This window comes from Giraffa tippelskirchi, chromosome 6 (genome assembly GCF_054371585.1).
Source record: "Giraffa tippelskirchi isolate mGirTip1 chromosome 6, T2T-mGirTip1v1.2.pri, whole genome shotgun sequence".
NCBI lineage: Eukaryota > Metazoa > Chordata > Mammalia > Artiodactyla > Giraffidae > Giraffa > Giraffa tippelskirchi.
Genome location: NC_137280.1, coordinates 133,670,613 through 133,687,962, shown reverse-complemented (window position 1 = coordinate 133,687,962; position 17,350 = coordinate 133,670,613). Strand labels below are relative to the sequence as shown.

The window sequence follows — 17,350 nt, the reverse complement described above, 5'->3', positions numbered from 1 at the left end:
CTGATTCATGTCAACGTATGGCAAAAACTACTACAATATTGTAAAGTAATTAGCCCCCAACTAAAATAAATAATTAAAAAAAAAAAAAAAGAAGCCAGCCAAGGGCAGATCTGGGACAAAAGTGTCCCAGGGAAGGGAAAGGCCAGTGCAGAGTCCTTGAGTCAGGAAGGAGCTTAGAGTAATTGAGGAATAGAAGGAAGGAAGCAAGTGTTGGCCAAATTACAGTGATCAAGGTGGAGGGTGGCACGTGATGCCGTGGGACGGAGGCAGGGTCCGTTACGCAGGGCCGGTTAGGTCTGAGTAAGGAGTTTGGGTCTTGTTCAGATTTAGGCACAGGCATGACATTCTCTAGTTTAGTTTTCCAAAGGATCACTTTGTTCTATGGAGAGTGGGTGAGGGGGAAAAACAGGGGTGGGGATCGAGAGAGTGTCAAGGGGCTCCTTCAGGAGCTCAGGCGAGAGAGGAGGAGTGGGGGGGGGTGAAGAGGGGAAAAGTGGACCAGCTGGGAAGGTTTTGGAAGTAAAGTTGACAGGTCTTGCTGAAGGACTGAATATAGAGGGCTGAGAGGAAGAGAGGAAGTAGAGTGAATCCTGGGTTTTTGGCATGAATAACTGAGAGAAGACTGCAGGAAGAGTGTTTCTGGGCTCACGGTGAAAGATGAGGTATTTGCTGGCACTGTCCCTTACAGGCGCCTAGGGAAGTGTGACAGGCTCCTAGGGGAGAAAGAGATACAATTCAAATTCCATAGTCAATTTTATTAAACATAATATATCACGTGCATATTGTAATACACAAAGAAAGACAAAAGGCACATGCGAAAAGCGCCTTTTCACAAAACTGTAATAAGTAAATCTGGACCAAGTGCTTTTGGTGGAAAATCCCACGGATAGAGGAGCCTGGTCCCATGGGGTTGCAAAGAGTCGGACATGACTGAGCGATTTCACTCTATGCTTTTTCAGGTGGGGGTGGGGACACATGACTCATAAGGGGAAGTGCCATGTCTTGGAATCTCTGGCTTGGGAGGGGGCGTTGTGGGGCGGGGTAGTGTAAAGGGGAAGAAGATAGATGTTAAGATTTTTCCAGTTGTGTGCATGTCATTGTGTTTGGTTGGGTTTTTTTTTTTTTTTTGCCTTTTTTTTTTTTTTAAATAAATTTATTTATTTTAGTTGGGGGCTAATTACTTTACAATATTGTAATAGTTTTTGCCATACAATGACATGAATAAGCCATGGGTTCACATGTGTTCCCCTTCCTGGACCCCCCACCCACCTCCCTCCCCATCCCACCCCTCTGGGTCATCCCATTGCCCCGGCCCTGAGCCCCTGTCCCATGCATCGAACATGGAATGGTGTTCTGTTTCACATATGATAATATACATGTTTCAATGCTATTGTCCCAGAACGTCCCACCCTCACCTTCTCCCTCAGAGTCCACAAAATTGTTCTATGCATCTGTGTCTCTTATTCTGTCTCGCATATAGGGTTATCGTTACCATCTTTCAAATTCCATATATATGCATTAGTATACTGTATTGTTGTTTTTCTTTCTGGCTTACTTCACTCTGTATAATGGGCTCCAGTTTCATCCATCTCAGTAGAACCGATTCAAATGTATTTTTTTTTTAATGGCTGAGTAATATTCCATTGTGTATATGTACCACAGCTTCCTTATCCATTCGTCTGCTGATGGACATCTAGGTTGCTTCCATGTCCTGGCTATTGTAAACAGTGCTGCGATGAACATTGGGGTACACGCGTCTCTTTCAATTCTGGTTTCCTCGGTGTATATGCCCAGCAGTGGGATTGCTGGGTCATATGGCAGTTCTATTCTCAGTTTTTTAAGTTTCCTTAAAAAACTGGGTTGGTTTGTTTTTTATGTTTGCTGCCCTGCCTCATAACAGAGGGGTGGGAAAGGGTGAAAAAGAATTTGAGAAAAAATATTTAGAAATGTGGCAGGGCACAAAAGTCAGGAGCAACTATATTCACCAAGGCGTATCAGCAAGGCTACCCCACTGCTCTGCCTGGGCTCTGAGGGAGCTTCCTGAGAGGGCGAAGTAATCCAAGATGGTGAGCTCTAATCACCATGGAGTATCCGAGGACATGGTCCCATTACATTCCCAGGGGGACAACCTTTGGCCTCTTAAGACATTCACTTGCTTTCAGTTTGGAAAGAGCTCACGCAGTGAAAGGGTATTTTTCAGAGCCTGAGGTGGTGAAGGGTCAGGAACACAGACGTTAGAGCAAAGGTTGAATGTACTCAGAGCGTTAGCCCAGAGAAGACTCGGGTTGGGGTCACGGTGGGCAAACCTTGGGAAGAATCCTTTGGAGGGGGTGGAAGCCAGCAAAACTGGCTGTGTCTTTGAGGATCATTCAAGCAGTGTTCCTATGTCACAGACACAGGGCTAATGCCTCCATGAAACAGTGCTAACACCTCCATGAAAGACCCCATCTCGACATTCCAACAGCCCTTTGAGGTAGGACTATTTCCTGGTTTACCCACAAAGAGGAAAGTGAGGTTTTAGGGAGATGAAGTAACTTGTTCGACAAGGTCACACAGCTGGTGGGTGCGGAGTCGGGATTTGAATTTGGACATTTTGCATTGTGAAGTCTGGGCTCCTGACCCCCAAGGCCTCTTTGTCCCATACCCTCTCCATCCCAGCCCCTCGCCCACAGGCAACCCATCTTGTTCCTTAGGTTCAATCCTGTCCTCAGACAGCAGAGTTTCCAGCAGCTCTGGCCCCTAGGGCTCCAAATGAAGTCCCTCATGCCCAGTGCTGAATCCTGCCTCCTGCCAGTTCCTTGGTAATTTTTAGTGGACCTGATCACTAAGTCCCCGGGGCCTAGTACTTGAACTTCAACCCAAAGACTGGTACCCACCCTCTACGTGGCCTTGATATCTTTCCTGTCTGAACATGAGGTGATACTTGTCCTTAAGTGCCCCATTGCAGTTCTGGACACCTACTATCTGTCCCTATATCTCTGGGGCGTGTGTCCTGGGATCACAGTGATCTCCCAACCTTACAACTCGTCACCTAACTTGACCCTCTTCCTGGCCCTGGCAGCTGGGACTGTGTTGCCAGCCCCAGCCTCACTCCAGGAGAGGCCTGTGTTTCACTGCAAACTAGGCACCAGCCTATTCCATGAAATGCCTACAGAATAAGGTCCACAGAGGCTGGCTGCTGTTGAGATTTGTAGGGGTTATTTTTTGGTACTGATTTTTCTTTAGCTTGCAGGTCTTGAGAGCTTCCTATGTGCCAGCACTGGATTAATCATGTAAAGTGGATTCCCTCACATCACCCTCAAACAGCCCTCTGAGACATGAACAGAAGCTGTGGTGATTGCTATTACTGCACTGGCCTTTCCCCAGGCCAGAGACTCTGCTGATGTGTCCAGAATCACTGAGACCCCGGAATCAAGACAAGCAGAATCTTCCCTGGCCAGAAGCCCTACCTCCAGTTCCTATCTCACTGCCCCTCCCGAGCCTGGGCCAGACTCAAGGCCCTGTGGCTAGAAGGAGGTGACCCCCTCCTCCTGCGTGCAACCTGGCTCTGCTCTCACCCAGTGACCCATGGGTCTCTTCTGGGTCCGCTTCTCTGGACCCTGTAAGGAACAGCTTTAGCTGCCCCAAACAAGGGTTACTCTGCAGATTCTCACAGCCACTGACCCTGAGCCTGACCCACTCAGCTGCTGTCTACAGCTGAACGCTCTTCCAAGAGCTCTGGGTGGGGAGGGCCCAACTGTTCCCTGACCCAGGGAAAGTACAGCAGACTTGGTGATGCTCCCACTTTCCTCTGAAGGCTGGGCAGCCCGAGGGGCAGAGGTACCTGGGAGCCCCAGCTCCACTACCCACCACCTCCCTGTACTCTTAGCCACTAAGCCACACAAGAGTCACTGTCCATTCAGAAAGAGAACTGCTCTATGACTTGTGAACAGAGGGACATGGGGAGGGAGTTACACAGGTTAAAGAAGATCCTAGAAGCACCACAGGGATTAACAATAGCAAAAAGACACTCCAGTCTCTAGGTTGGAGGAACGCAGAGAAGCGGCAGTGTTACTAGTGCTGATATCTGAAGCTATCTGACAGAAACTGGAAGCACAGCCAGGCCTTCCCAAGGCCAAGAGGGAAGGAACATCCAGTGGAAGCTGGAACCATGGAGGAGACCAGTCAAGGCAGAGATGCTGCCTGAAACAGAGAGAGGGAGAAATACTTAGAGTTCTCCTCTCCTCCTTCCTGCCAGTGTCTCCCATTGGCCAAACATACCAGAAAATCAGAGGTCAGAGGAACCTGGGAAATGTAGTTCTCTGTAGTACACATCTCTCCCAGCAGAGCTGGGCAGGGAATAAATGCTCTCAAGCAAGCAAGCAAATGACTAACCTCTGGAGATGTGAGCTGCTCAGAAGGGGTGGATGCGACTCCTACGCCCACTATGGCCTCAATTTTTCTGAGGCTCAAGGCTGTTCCAAACCTGCAGCCACTGAGCTCCCCTTCTATGCATAGGCCTCAAGGCTGCCCAGACCCCTGATGACAGACACATGAGTCCAAGGCAGGGAACCCAGAACCACCACCCTGAGGTGTCCTGGAAGCATGGGAGCTGCCTGAGACCTAACGGAACAGCATTCGCTAGTGCTCCTGAGCCCAGCATAAATCAGAGCCCATAAGGACAAATCTAATCTCCCCCTCTCTTTTGTTCCTGAATCCGCTACTGGAAACTCCAGCAAGGAGCCTTGGTCCCCAAAGCTGCTGGGTCTCCTGGGAACACCCTGAGAAGATGCTTCTGGATGCAAAGGGCCCTAAGCCTATGAGCAGAGTCCTGCTTCAGTGCACCTGCATGCCTGATTATCGCCTGAATCCCTGCCTGACTTGTCCTGATGTAGTGAACTGCAGAAGGCCCTATCACCAGGGAGAGGCAGGAGAATCTAGGACACTCCTGCCCATAACTAGGATTGCTCTGGATGGGAATGCGGCCCTCCCTGACCCAGATGCAGCACCAGGGATCCAGACCAGGGGAAGTCCCAGGAATGCCTTTGGGGTGTGACAGCAGCCTATGAGGGAAGGACTGGAACCAGTTTCCACCAGGCCCTCACTAGCGCGCGCGCGGGGGGGGGGGGGGGGGGGGGGCTTTATCTACATAAGGGAGTGGCCAGGCCTTGTCACCAGCCCCTACACTAGAGAAAGACAGGCCCTGCAAACCTTCCTCCAAATGTCATGTCATCTTCCCTCATATCCCCATAATAATGATAAGCATGTTTATTGAGTGCTAATGAACCAGGCCCTGGCTCATTTATTCCTCAAAAGAATCTTGTGAAATAGGTACTATGGAGATCCTCATGGATGGTCAGAAAATATGGCCCACAATCTAACAGAAGTTTGATGACAACAATAGTAACAATAGCATAAGAGAGAATGGTGCTCCCCAGAGATCCAAGGAAGGAAAATTAACGTCTGATGAAGTAGTGAGTGAAGTGGAGACACATGAAGGGCTTTCACAGGAAATAAACATGAAGCTAATTCTTCAGAGGAGATTCTCCACCAGGGCAGCCAACCCACACTCTGGCAGAAGATGTACTGGGGTGGGGGGGGACCTTCTGTGACCCGCACAATCTCCACACAAAAGAGCTCACATCAAAAAACAAAACAAAACCCTGGTATTTGACTTCTCTCGAAAAATCAGAATGCCTGGCACCACTCGGCCCTCATTTTGATGTGGCAACACTGGCCAAAGCCAAGCAGCTGCAAGCTCCTGTAGCTGGAGTGTGTTCGCGCTGGTCCCTCATAGTCCCTGCCACTCCCTAGTGTCTTTCACCTGGCCCTTCCTCCCATCTGCACCACCTGCCTGGCCCCCTCTGTATTTCAATTTGACCGGGGGCGCTTCCAGGCGCAATCTCAGCTGATAGAGCCCTGCTGCCACCTGGTGGTCAGAGTTCACAAGTGACACTCCCATTGTGATCACTGTTCACAGGCATTTCTCCTTCAGTCCTCTCACTTGCCCTGTGAGAAGAGGAATTGTACACACTTTACAGATGAGAAAGACATCTGGGACATTCCTGCCCATGTCTGGGATTGCCCTGAATGGGAAAGTTGCCCACCCTGACTCAGAAAAAGGAAGTTCAAAAATTACTGATAAGAAAAACAGAAGACCAAGGGGCAGGCTGAGGACCCTCATCAAACTTCTTCACATGCAGAAACTTGTAGTAAATGAGTTTGCTACTTGCCTATGGCCAGGTAGGCCCTGAACTCAGGGGTTTTAAGGCCAAGTGCTAGATAATTATACCACGATGTTGCTTCCCTGAGCCTGAGAAGTCTTCCCTTTCCCCTTCCCCAATCCTGTGTGCTCAGTCACTCAGTTGTGTCCGACTCTTTGAGACCGTAGGGACTGTAACCTGCCAGGATCCTCTGTGGAATTCTCCAAGCAAGAACACTGGCGTGGGTAGCCGTGCCCTTCTCCAGGGGATCTTCCCAAACCCAGGAATCGAACCCAGGTCTCCCGCATTGCAGGCAGATTCTTTACCACTGAGGTATCAGGGAAGCCTGGTAGCTCCCCAATCCTACTTATCCACAAACCCAGCACCAGCCCCACTTCCTCCAGAAAGCCTCCCTGACCCCCTCAGCAACCCCAAAGCTCCTCCTTGTCTGAACATCTAGAAGCCTGGGCCATAACACCTTCTGTGGCTGACAGCATTCTGCCTTGTGGTGCCAGGTAACTGCTTTATGCTCATATGTCCTTTACAGCTGGACAGGAGATACTTGGAGGCAGGCTTTGGTGTTCCCATCCCATCTGGGCGTTATCTGAGCAACGTGTATTGAACATCTATAACTTGAGGCATGTGACAGATGCTTAGGGAGATTTAGGGATGAAGTAGAACTTGCATCTTAAACCACAATCCCGGCTGTGTCACTCTTCTGCTTGAAACCCTTTAGTGCCCCCTGACTGCCTTCACAATAAACCCCAAAGCTCCTTACCATGCACAACTCACTAAGCCATCTCCCACTCCACCTACCACCCCTACACACATCATGTGTTTCAGCTTTATAGCATTTCAGTTCCCTGATGAGCCGTGCTTGCTCTTATCTCTGGACCTTTGCACATGCCCTCCCTCCCACCTTCATCTATTCCATTTCCCATCAGCTTGGATATCACTTCTTTCAGGAAGCCCTCCTTAGCCACCAAGTCTAAGTCAGGGGCTGGCCTCCCCCTGGGCTCTGGTGGCATCTGTTATCACCCATAACAACTAACACTGTGTGTAACTGTTGCCTTGCCTGCCTCCTTCATCAAACTATAGGCTTTGGGAGGGCAGGGCCCCGATCTTGGACTTCTCACTGCATGCCCAACAGCCAAGACCAACTCCTGGAGGCACTGAAGATATGCAGTAGACATTCATTAAACGAACACATGAATAAATGAGGTGCCATTTTTATATATAGCAAATGTCTAGTGAACAAAGGTCACACTGACTGGCCTTCCAATGGTTAGAGTCACACAAATTTCAGCGACATTTCATCTTTAAGACCTTTATGCCCAGTAGTTGACATCAGTTATTCACCAAGCTAGAACTCACCACATTAACCAAGAATTTGCTCATCTTTTTGAGCATTGAGATATTGTAATCTGGTCCCCATGTCTAAAACTAGGTTGGAGCCCAAAAGGTTAAACTCCATTGCAGGGAGCAAGAGGCACCCTCGTGAATCAGTCTTCAACTCTTGGAAGTGTTGTTCAAGTCATAGGCAAATACCTTTATGAATCTAATACGTGATGGCCCAGCATTGAAATAAATAAGACACAGTGCAATGGTTCTAGGTATCTGGAGGGGAAAGGCACATTACACTGAGTCCTCTGGAGAAAATTCAGGCCATTCTCCATATTCTCAGTTGTGCATTTCCTCACCCTTCAGTGACTTTTAATCTCACCCCCTGGTATGGAAAACCACAACCCACGTGTTACTGAATAATTTTTATTTTCCTTTCATGAGATAGATTTGGTTCCAAGTATATTTCGGTTTTCTCCCTTATGCCTACAAGAACATCCAGTTTTGTTCAGGTCTCTTTTAATGGCACTTAATAAATATACATTCTAGGACCTGAAAGAACAGGCTGTCCTGTTTCAAACCTCCTTTCAAGCTGCCTGTTTAAAGCATCTCAGCAAGTACAAAGTTCGAACGGGGCACACCCTAGGTGAGAGCTTGTGCCCATTTCTGACACCAGGCCTATCTCGACCAGCACTGTGTGTGCAGGGCAGAGATCCCCAACCCTGGCCACACACTGGAAGTACTTGAGGAGCTCTCTGAATTCCTGAGGCTGGGCCACACTCCAGACAAATTGCATTAGCATCTCTGAGCGGGAACCTCACTTCAGTCATAGTTGAAAGCTGCCTCAGTGCAAACAGTAGGCTCTCAAAAGTACTGTAGAACCACACTGATTCTACCACAACTGGATTTCCTATTTTATTACCTGCTCTCCTGTGCTTCTTGTTTGCATCAGAAATCTGAGCAGGGAAGAGAAAGGAAAATGAGTCATGAGCATCTTAGAGTCAATTTTGTGCTGGGTGAAAGGTTGTGGGGACTGAGTTTCTCCTGCATTATGTATGCAGCCTTCATGCTTTCACAAGCCCAGAGGAGGTAAGTTACAGACTGTCTGACACAGACATGTATACACTTATTAAAGGCTCTCCAAAAACCAGAGCTAACAAGTTTAGGCACTACAGTTATAATACAGAGATGTTCTTGGAATTAAGTCTAAACTGCCACCTGTTTTTACACATAATCTAATGTGGATTTGTTGTGAAATTTGTTATTTGTTTTAAAAGGTACACTGAATCACTTTTTCTCTCTCTTGTGAATCTTGCAACTTATCTGAGTCCAAAGTGACAACTTAGAAATGGTGATCCAACAGCTGCTGCACCCAAATTTGCCCCGGTGGTCAGTCTTCCTTGAACAGGAACTCTTTTGAGAGGCTTCAATTTCTAGGTTCTAGAAAAGGATGACAATTAATGTGATCTCATCAAGTTCAAAAGTTTGGTTACCTAGAATGCAGCACTGGGAGGGATCCTGGGTTTAAAGGAAAGGATCCCACACCGATTATTAATGTTGGTCATGGCCATGGGCATGGACAGTGGCCAGTTGATGCCTGGGGCCATCCTGAGACCACTTCCTGTACATCCTGCAATTTTACACTTATGTCACACTTCATGATTCACAAGGAGCTTCCACAACTTTGGCATCTCCTCATTCTCATCACAAGCCTGAGTTAGGTCTTAATAGATGTGAAAACTGAGGTTGTGTCTTATGTTTGAGGTTCCACAGCCAACTGACATCACCTCCACTGTGGCCTCCAGGGCCTTGGAACCCTCCTGAAACCACTGGGGGTTCCCCTGGCTCCCCTTCTTCCAGAAACAGGAAACCAAGTCATTACCCACCCATCAGGCCTTTAGTTACCTGCTTCACAGTTTCCTCTGTGATTTGCATGGCCCTTTGTCCCCTAGTCCAGAGAACACAGCAGCAGTGTACAACTGCTGCCAACCTAACACACACCTCAAATGTACAACTTCACACACTCCACCTAACACACCCTCAAAATCCCCTCTCCCCTGGAGCAGCCTCTGCATTTGCCTACACACATTCCAGAATCATGATTTGCTCACACCCACTCCAGGCCCAGCCAAGTCTCCTGGGAACCTTTCAACTGCCCTGACAAGCCCTCGCTCCCTGCTGGAGAGGGCTCCTGTGGGTTCACTGCCCAAGGTAACTCAGCTCCCACTGTGGAGATATAAAAGCCAACTGGTCAACTATGGTGTCTCTATATCACAGGAAGGAAGTGAGCTGTCAGGCCAGGCAGTTCTGGACTCTCCAGTGGCCCTCCATGCAACCACACAGCACATAGGTAACGCTCATCTAGGTAACCCACTCCCATGGACAGGCCGAGGCAGGAGCATAGGTAAGACTGGCCACAAGCAAGTCCTGGCACATCAGCTGGGACCTGCCATCCAGGGTGCTGTGACTCAGGTTGGAAGGCCCTCTCCAGGCAGACATAATGAGCTGCCCTGGTTGAGGCCTTTCATGCCCACCCACACCAGGCATTCTGCAAGGCTCATCTCCCTCTTCTGGCTATCTTCTCCGTGCCCTTCACCCCACCCTGACCTGATCTCCCCATCCACCCCCACCTTCTCTTTGCTTCTTTTCCTTCCCAGGGTCACAGCCTCTAACTCTCCTGGAACATGGACTTCAAGGAGCGCACCCTAAGAAGGCAAACTCCAGCCCCACGGAGCTGGACTTGGGGCCCTGGCCAGGAAGCTGGAAGGCACGTAGCCCCTCTGTCCGTTCACTTCCACGAGGCTCCATTCTGGGTTCCCCTTCTTATCCTGGGCCTCCAGCACAGTCACCCGCTGGCCTGCCTGCAGACTCACTTCATGGCTGCTTCTGGCCACGAAGGGGTACATGGCCACCACCTGAAACACATGGGGAATGATACAGAAGTGGTCAGGTTGAGAGGATGGACAAACCCAACCCAGAGAAGCTGTTTACCCTCTTCCGTGCCACCTGACTCAGTGGCTGGGCAGTCACCGCCTCCCAAACGCATCCTTTGTCCAAAGATGCCAGCTACTTCCACTCTGCTAATATCTACTGAATGGCAGTCTCTTTGCCTGGTTTTGATTTTCACAGTTCTATAATTCTGTTTCCTCCTTTTTTCAGATAAGGAAATTGCAACTCAGAGACGTCAAGGAACTAATTCAAAATCACACAGCAGTGAAGCTGACCTGTCTGACCTCAGGAGGGGTGCTCTCAGTCCACTGCTGCCATCCTACTGAGCAGAAGACTCAGAGTCCCTTCCTCACTACCCTCCTCAGATCCAAGGGTGTCATCTGTCCAGGCCAATTTCCCAGCTTGGAGTAGAGACAGGAGAGATGGCTGGGCGACTTTGTTACTTTTTAGGGAAAGGGTCCCCCTAGAAAAACAATAATGGAGGGGAGGGCACTTAGGCTGATATTTTACCTCCCTGGGCCTCTGTTTTACCATCTGTAAAACAGAAGTATGATATCCTTCCCTCCAGGTAATCGTGGGAACTTAATGAATGAATGCCTGTGCCCGGTACATAGTAAGGGCTCAACAAATGCAGGCTGCTTTGTTAATAATATTAATAATAATAATATTTTGGCCATGCCATGCAGCTTGAGGGATCTCAGTTCCCTGACAAGAGATGGAACCCAGGCCTTATGAGTGAAAGTGCTAAGTTCTAACCACTGGACGACCAGGGAATTCCCTGCTTCGGTTATTTTTACCATGACTTTTTTTGGGGGGCTGTGCTGGGTCTTTGTTGCTGTGGTTTTCTCTAGTTGCTTTGTTTCTCTAGTTGTGGTATGTGGGCTTCTCATGGAGGTGGCTTCTCTTGTTGCAGAGCATGGGCTCTAGGATGTGCAGCCTTCAGCAGTTGTGGCTCCCAAGCTCCAGAGCACAGGCTCAACAGTTGTGGTGCATTGGCTCAGTTACCTCATGGCATGCGGGATCTTCCCGGATCAGGGGTCAAACCTGTGTCTCCTGCATTGGCAGGCAGATTCTTTACCACTGAGCCACCAGGGAAGCTCCTGCCATGACTTTTATTACTATGGGCCAGGAAAAGTCAGAGGCAAGGGAGGACTGGAATGACCCCATGTGAATCCCACTGAATAGACCCACAAACAAAGAGGAAGCAGCTGATGTCTCTGGGCTGATGGACAGCTGAGCTCTCCACATGAGCCCCTAGGTGGGGGTTCTGGGGACACCATCCACACTGGCTGGCGATGGGGTTGAGTTGGGTGGCCAGGCTCCCTTGTGGGACCCTTGTGGGTCCTTTGCCGATGGGTGGGTGTGTCCAGCTGGAGGCAGCCCTCGTGCAGCACTTCTAGCTAATTCTCCCGGCAGTGGCCTGAGAACCTTCTCAGCATGTGCCACAGCTGTACATCACAGCTTCCACAGGCTTCTATGCAGCCCTCCCGCAGCCCGCTCCAGGCTCCCCGGCTATTCACTGTAAGCCTCTGGGCCCCTGCCCTTGGGCCTGGGTCCTTTCTGCTGCTCATTCACCACCTGTGAAGCTCTTCCTCCATAACTGTGCGTGCTGCCTCCATTTACTAACGCTCCCATGTGCCAGCCGCTAACTACCTCCATCATCCCTCACAGTGACCCCACTGACCTTCTTCCCCCTAGGATTTGGCTCTGCAAAGCCTTCCCATCACTTTTTGAGATATAATTCACATACATACACTCCAGTCTTTCAAAGTGTACAATTCAGTAGTTTTTAGTATGTTCTCAAGGTTGTGCCACCACCATTACTATCTAATTCCAGAACATCTTCATCACCCCAAAAAGAGACCCTAGACCGCTTAGTAGCCACTTTCCACTCCCCTTGCCCCGAGCCCCTGACAACCACTGGTCTACTTTCTGTCCCAGTGTAACTGTCTATTCTGCACATTTTGAATAGAGAATCACACATTACATGGTCTTCTGTATCGAGCTACGTGTGGTAGCATGTGTCAGAACGTCATTCTTTCTTTTGACTGAATAATATGTGATATTGCACGGATATGCCAGATTTTGTTTATTCTTTCATCAGTTGATGGACATAGATTGTTTCCACTTAGGGGCTGTTATGAATAATGCTGCGATGAACATGCACGTACAAGTTTCTCATGGCTTTTTATGAGAAAGACCAACACTCTCGCCAAGGCCACAAGCCCCAATGGCTGGCCCCACCCCACCTCTTCAACAGCACCTCACTGCTCCTACCTCGCTGGCTCCACTCAGTTCCTTACTAACCATGTCCTCCCCAGCCCTGGGCCTTTGCATTTGCTGGACATGTTTTTAGGGAAGCTCTTCCCATTCACACCCTTTTATCCAATTACTTCCTATTCACCCTTTGAATCTGAGCAAAAAGCATGATTCTTTTCAGAAAAACCTTCCCTAATCCTCTCCCTCACTTAAGGCTCTGGCACCTATCACTAATAGAACTTTAAGATCATTTATATGATTATTTTATTAGTCACTGTTTACCCCACCTCCTAGATTATAAGTTTGAGGAAGGCAAGGGCCAAGGTTGACCTCTGCTCATCATTGATCTCTCATGTAACAGTGCCTGGCATATACTGAATAATGAATGCATGAATAAATGAATAATCTCACTTGCTCTGCTTACTGGAGAGTAAAGGATTAGCTCTCTGCTCTTGACATGGCAGGGATGAAAGTCTCCTTTATCCAGGTACATGCCTGGCCAGGACACTGCTGTGGCCACTGACCAAGGCCCTGGCCCCTCCACAGGGTGGTAACTCCTCCTGACAGGATGAAAATCAAAGCCCCGCTCCAGATGGCCCCCACCGCTCTTCTAGGCTCACCTGGGTCACAGTTGGGACAGAGGGGACCAGGGCCGAGGTGGGCTCTGGTGTCTGATGTTGGGAGTCTCTGTGAGGCCTCGCCTGGCCTCTGAGCTCTTCCTCACTGGGGGCCATGTGGTACATCTCCAGTTTTCCAGCTGGCACGTACCCTCGATGTCCTGCAGGACATACAGAATGTTATCTGGCTGTGGATCGCCCCTTTCAGTGGTAGAGGAAGTCACCGCCACTCATGGATGTGACTGCCTCCAATACAGCTTCTCAGCACTACAGTGGACCTTGAAAAGTCATCTCAGAACCTCACAAAACCACTCACCCCACCCTGCTCTCACTCTTTCTAGCTTCTGCTTATTTACCCCAGTGACAGGGAGCTCATTCCCTACAGAGGCAACCCAGTTCATTTGGAACAGCTCTGGCAGAGACAAAAAGTTCTTCCTTGGACTGGAATGAAAACTGTTTTCCTGGTGCTGGCACCTCTGGTCCCCTGTCCAAGCAAGGCTACTCCTCATTGCAGGACTGCCTTCCCAGGAGGCAGAAATTGCCTTTTCCTTCTCCAAGTGCCCCTAGTCCCTTCTTATAACAGCTACCCCAGGGGTGTTCTGGCTGCTGTTACTGCGAATGGCTGTCACCTTCTGAGAGCTTGCCTAGTGCTGAACCGCACTGGACCACCTAGTCTTCACATCAGCTCTCAAGGTCAGTATTGTTATTTCTATTTTATTGCCAAACCAACAGGGCTCAGAGAGGCTCCATAAACTCCTCCAGGATCATGCAGCTAGTAAAGTGCTGAGTTGGGATCCAAACCTGGTCTTCTTGACTCCAGGGACCTTGTTTTAATCTTCATTCAGCTCAAGTTTTTCAACTTGAGCCCAGAGTCTCCCCTTTTATGATTTTTGCCAGATCTGTACCATCTTAATTTTTTAATAAACTCACTTTTTAAAACTTAGTGTTGTACTATACCTTGATAACAATGAAAAAAATCATGGGTTTCTGTACTAGTTATATTTTCTCTAATATATATTAAAATACTGAATTAAAGTATCTGAAGTGAGGAAAAACTGTCTGCATATCCCCTCCCAATAGTCCTGTGTAACCATCATCTGTGGATCGCATGCCCCTCTGTGGAAGACACTGGAGATGCTGGGGCATCTTGTCCTGAGTTCATGGTGCCCCTTGCTTCCTGCCCTGCTGCCTCCTGGGGCCCCCACATCTGAGCAGCACACCCAGGGACCTGACCAGAGCAGAGGGAGCAAGATAACATCAACTTCATTCTTCATGTCAGACTTCTGTCCACACAGTTGGGATCCAAGTGTTCCTTCTCCATGCATCACCATTCTTCAAGGTGATCCACAGAACTGCGTCTACACCAGTGAATTGTGAGGTCCCCAAGACAGAGTCCTTGCGAGTCCCTGCCTTCCTTACACAGCACCCAGCACATGGTAGGTGCTTGATCCAGATGCTACAACATGAGACAACTTCTCTTTTTGGTATCTCATGCACCACACTAAGGTGGCTATGTCCCCAAGCCCTCCATGTTCACCTGTGTTCATTCCCATCCTGGATCTGCATAGCCAGACCCCACCCACAAGAACGCCCGTGTCTCCCCACTGGCTCTCGTTGGGTAGTTTTCCCAAAGGGTGGGGAAGTGCCCCCTGAAGTCCCATGTACCTCCAGTGTCCACCAGCCATCGGCTGCTGTTGCCTTTGGTGTCCTTGTTTTGAAGGAGGGCTACGATGTGGCCCCGTGGCAGGGTCAGGTCCAGAGTCCCAGCCCCGCTGATGTTGCTTGTCACCTGGTACAGCTTTCCCGGGCCATACTTGCTCAGGAGAGCCTGCACCTGGTGTTCAGCCCCTGGAAGGAGTGGCTGGGAGAGGAAGGAGACAGACACCAGTGCTGGAGTTGGAGAGTTAAAGCTGACACCAGTGCTGGCTGACGTGCTGACAGCCAGGAGTCCTGGGCTGAGTCCACCTCTGTTCCCCGTAGACCCATCCCAGTCAGGGCAACAGCCTCCTCAATAACAAATGGATGGATCAGATGAGAAACACATGCTCTTAGTAGCCAAAGGCATTTCAGAAGAAACCTCTAACAGCTTCTAAAATCCTTCTCTGGTCTAAATTTCTTGGATTTCTAAAATCCTAAGTCAGATTCTGAATCTCCCAGTTACAGAACTCCAGGACTGGGCCCTAAATTCTGCCCATAGCATTAAGCTAAGCTGTCCCACGGGAAAATGCCTTACACACATCTTTCAACACCAATGAGCAAGACTATGAGTGTCATATCAGCACCAGTCCTTACTCACCTGGGATCTTAAATAGCCAGCACAGGGCTGACACACGTAGACCCCTCACACATGGGTGAACAAAGGGAATTCAGTGTTTTATTCCATGGGTTTTGAGTCCACAAGCCTTTATTGAGGCCCCTACCATTTACAAGGCATGGTAAGCCTTGTGAATGACATAGCAGAAACTGAGTTTTTCCTTAATGGAAATTGCCATCTAGCTAAGGAGAATGATTCAGTGTACTTTCAGAGCATCTAGAAATTTGGCACTGTCTTTGTTTTTTCATTCACTGCTTCCAGCTAAAGTATCAACAAGAAGGGACTCGGGAGATTGTCCCCTTTTGTAAAACAAAGAAGGTAAAAATATTGAATACATATTTATTATATATTCTCTCACTGGATATATATGGATGGACATAGATTCACTATATTCTACATGGCTATTTCCAGGTAGAGAGGTGCTAGGTGTAGGGAGGTAGGCAGAGATGCCGTTCAGGGACACTTGGGCCTGGACTCTGCCATCTCCCTTACCTCCAGCAGGTTCCTGAATCAGGATCAAGAACCAGGAGAATCCCAGGTTTCTAAACAGGCCCTCAAACAAAAGTGTAGAGACAGAGTAGCTCTTTTTCAGAATGGTGGTGTTAATGCAAGTATGGGGTAGCAAACATCTGTCTTCTTTCTCAAGTCTCTGCCCCTCCCTGTGTGGAGAACAGCAGCACTCCCTGGAGGCACCGGGGAGGCCTGCAAAGATGGCACTGGTACTCTCATGTCCTGGGTGGTGACCCCACTCCTCTGGGGTCTGTACCCATAGCCAAATGAGTCAGGAATTTATAGGAAGGTGTGTGTCTGTGTATCTGTGTGTGTGTTGCAGGGGTACATGAGAGGAGAGATGGGGAAGCTGGGGGTGGGGCTGGGGTCATGGGAGTCCCTTCTCTTCCTACCAATTTGCAACACACCAGGACTATGATGTTCCCATTTCTTTCTATTTTTATGTATCTTCTCTTCTTTTTCCTGCAATCACCATGGCTTGCTTTTCCAATAAGAAAAAATGTCATTTTGTCTTAAGTAGAAAAAGAGAAGTTTCCATGGCTCATCTGAGTGGCCACTCTGTACTTGATTTCCTTCATCCTTCCTCCCCTCGGGTTGCAGAGCCCATGTAACAGCCCCAGTGAGTCCTCTGCTGGGCATCTCAGTGGGGGCAACGAAGTGGGGACAGCTCACTCCCAGGAGGAGGCCACCCTACTTGAAGTGCACACACCCCTCTGATGCTCTTTGATGTCCTCTACGCTCTGGTCAGGTGCAAAGGCCACCTGTCTCTGCCCAGTTCTTCTGGGCTCCTTTAATGTTCCCCCATGTCTCTTGGGCCCCCTTCTCCCTTTGGGGGAATCTTGGACCTGTCTCCTGACCCTCACCTCACATCTCACATGTGACTGAATACAGTTTCAGTTTTCTCAAACCCAGGTTTCATCATACTCTGAGAGCCCCTTTGCCCTTCAGCTACTTCAGTTACTAAAACATACATGATATTTTATATATTCTTTTAAAAAAATTTTTTAAGATTATATATCTTTTTAAAATTATTAGGCTGATTTTATTCTTTTTTATGGTTTTGTCTTTGTTTAATTGGAAGGTAATTGCTTGATAATACTGTGTTGATTTCTGCCACAACAATGTGTATCAGCTGTAAGTGTACACACATCCCCTCCCTCTTGAGTCTCCCTCCCACA

The 17,350-nt window shown here is 48.8% G+C and overlaps 1 protein-coding gene across 11 annotated transcripts in view; it reads right to left on the bottom strand.

The window, feature by feature from the left end:
- Positions 1 to 7,935: 7,935 nt before the first annotated feature.
- ARHGEF37 (Rho guanine nucleotide exchange factor 37) overlaps positions 7,936 to 17,350 on the bottom strand; it is a 79,511-nt gene continuing 70,096 nt past the window's right edge. For 7 of the 11 annotated variants that reach the window (XM_081495759.1, XM_081495761.1, XM_081495768.1 and 4 more), the window contains 4 exons: positions 15,014 to 15,209; positions 13,352 to 13,509; positions 10,228 to 10,438; positions 7,936 to 8,963 (listed from right to left, as the gene is read on the bottom strand). In XM_081495759.1, coding sequence (XP_081351885.1) covers positions 10,229 to 10,438; positions 13,352 to 13,509; positions 15,014 to 15,209 — 564 coding nt within the window. In that variant the 3' untranslated portion in view covers positions 7,936 to 8,963; position 10,228. Of the gene's footprint in view, positions 10,439 to 13,351; positions 13,510 to 15,013; positions 15,210 to 17,350 lie in introns of all 11 variants that reach the window. The other 4 variants (XM_081495764.1, XM_081495765.1, XM_081495769.1 and 1 more) reach the window with 2 other exon arrangements.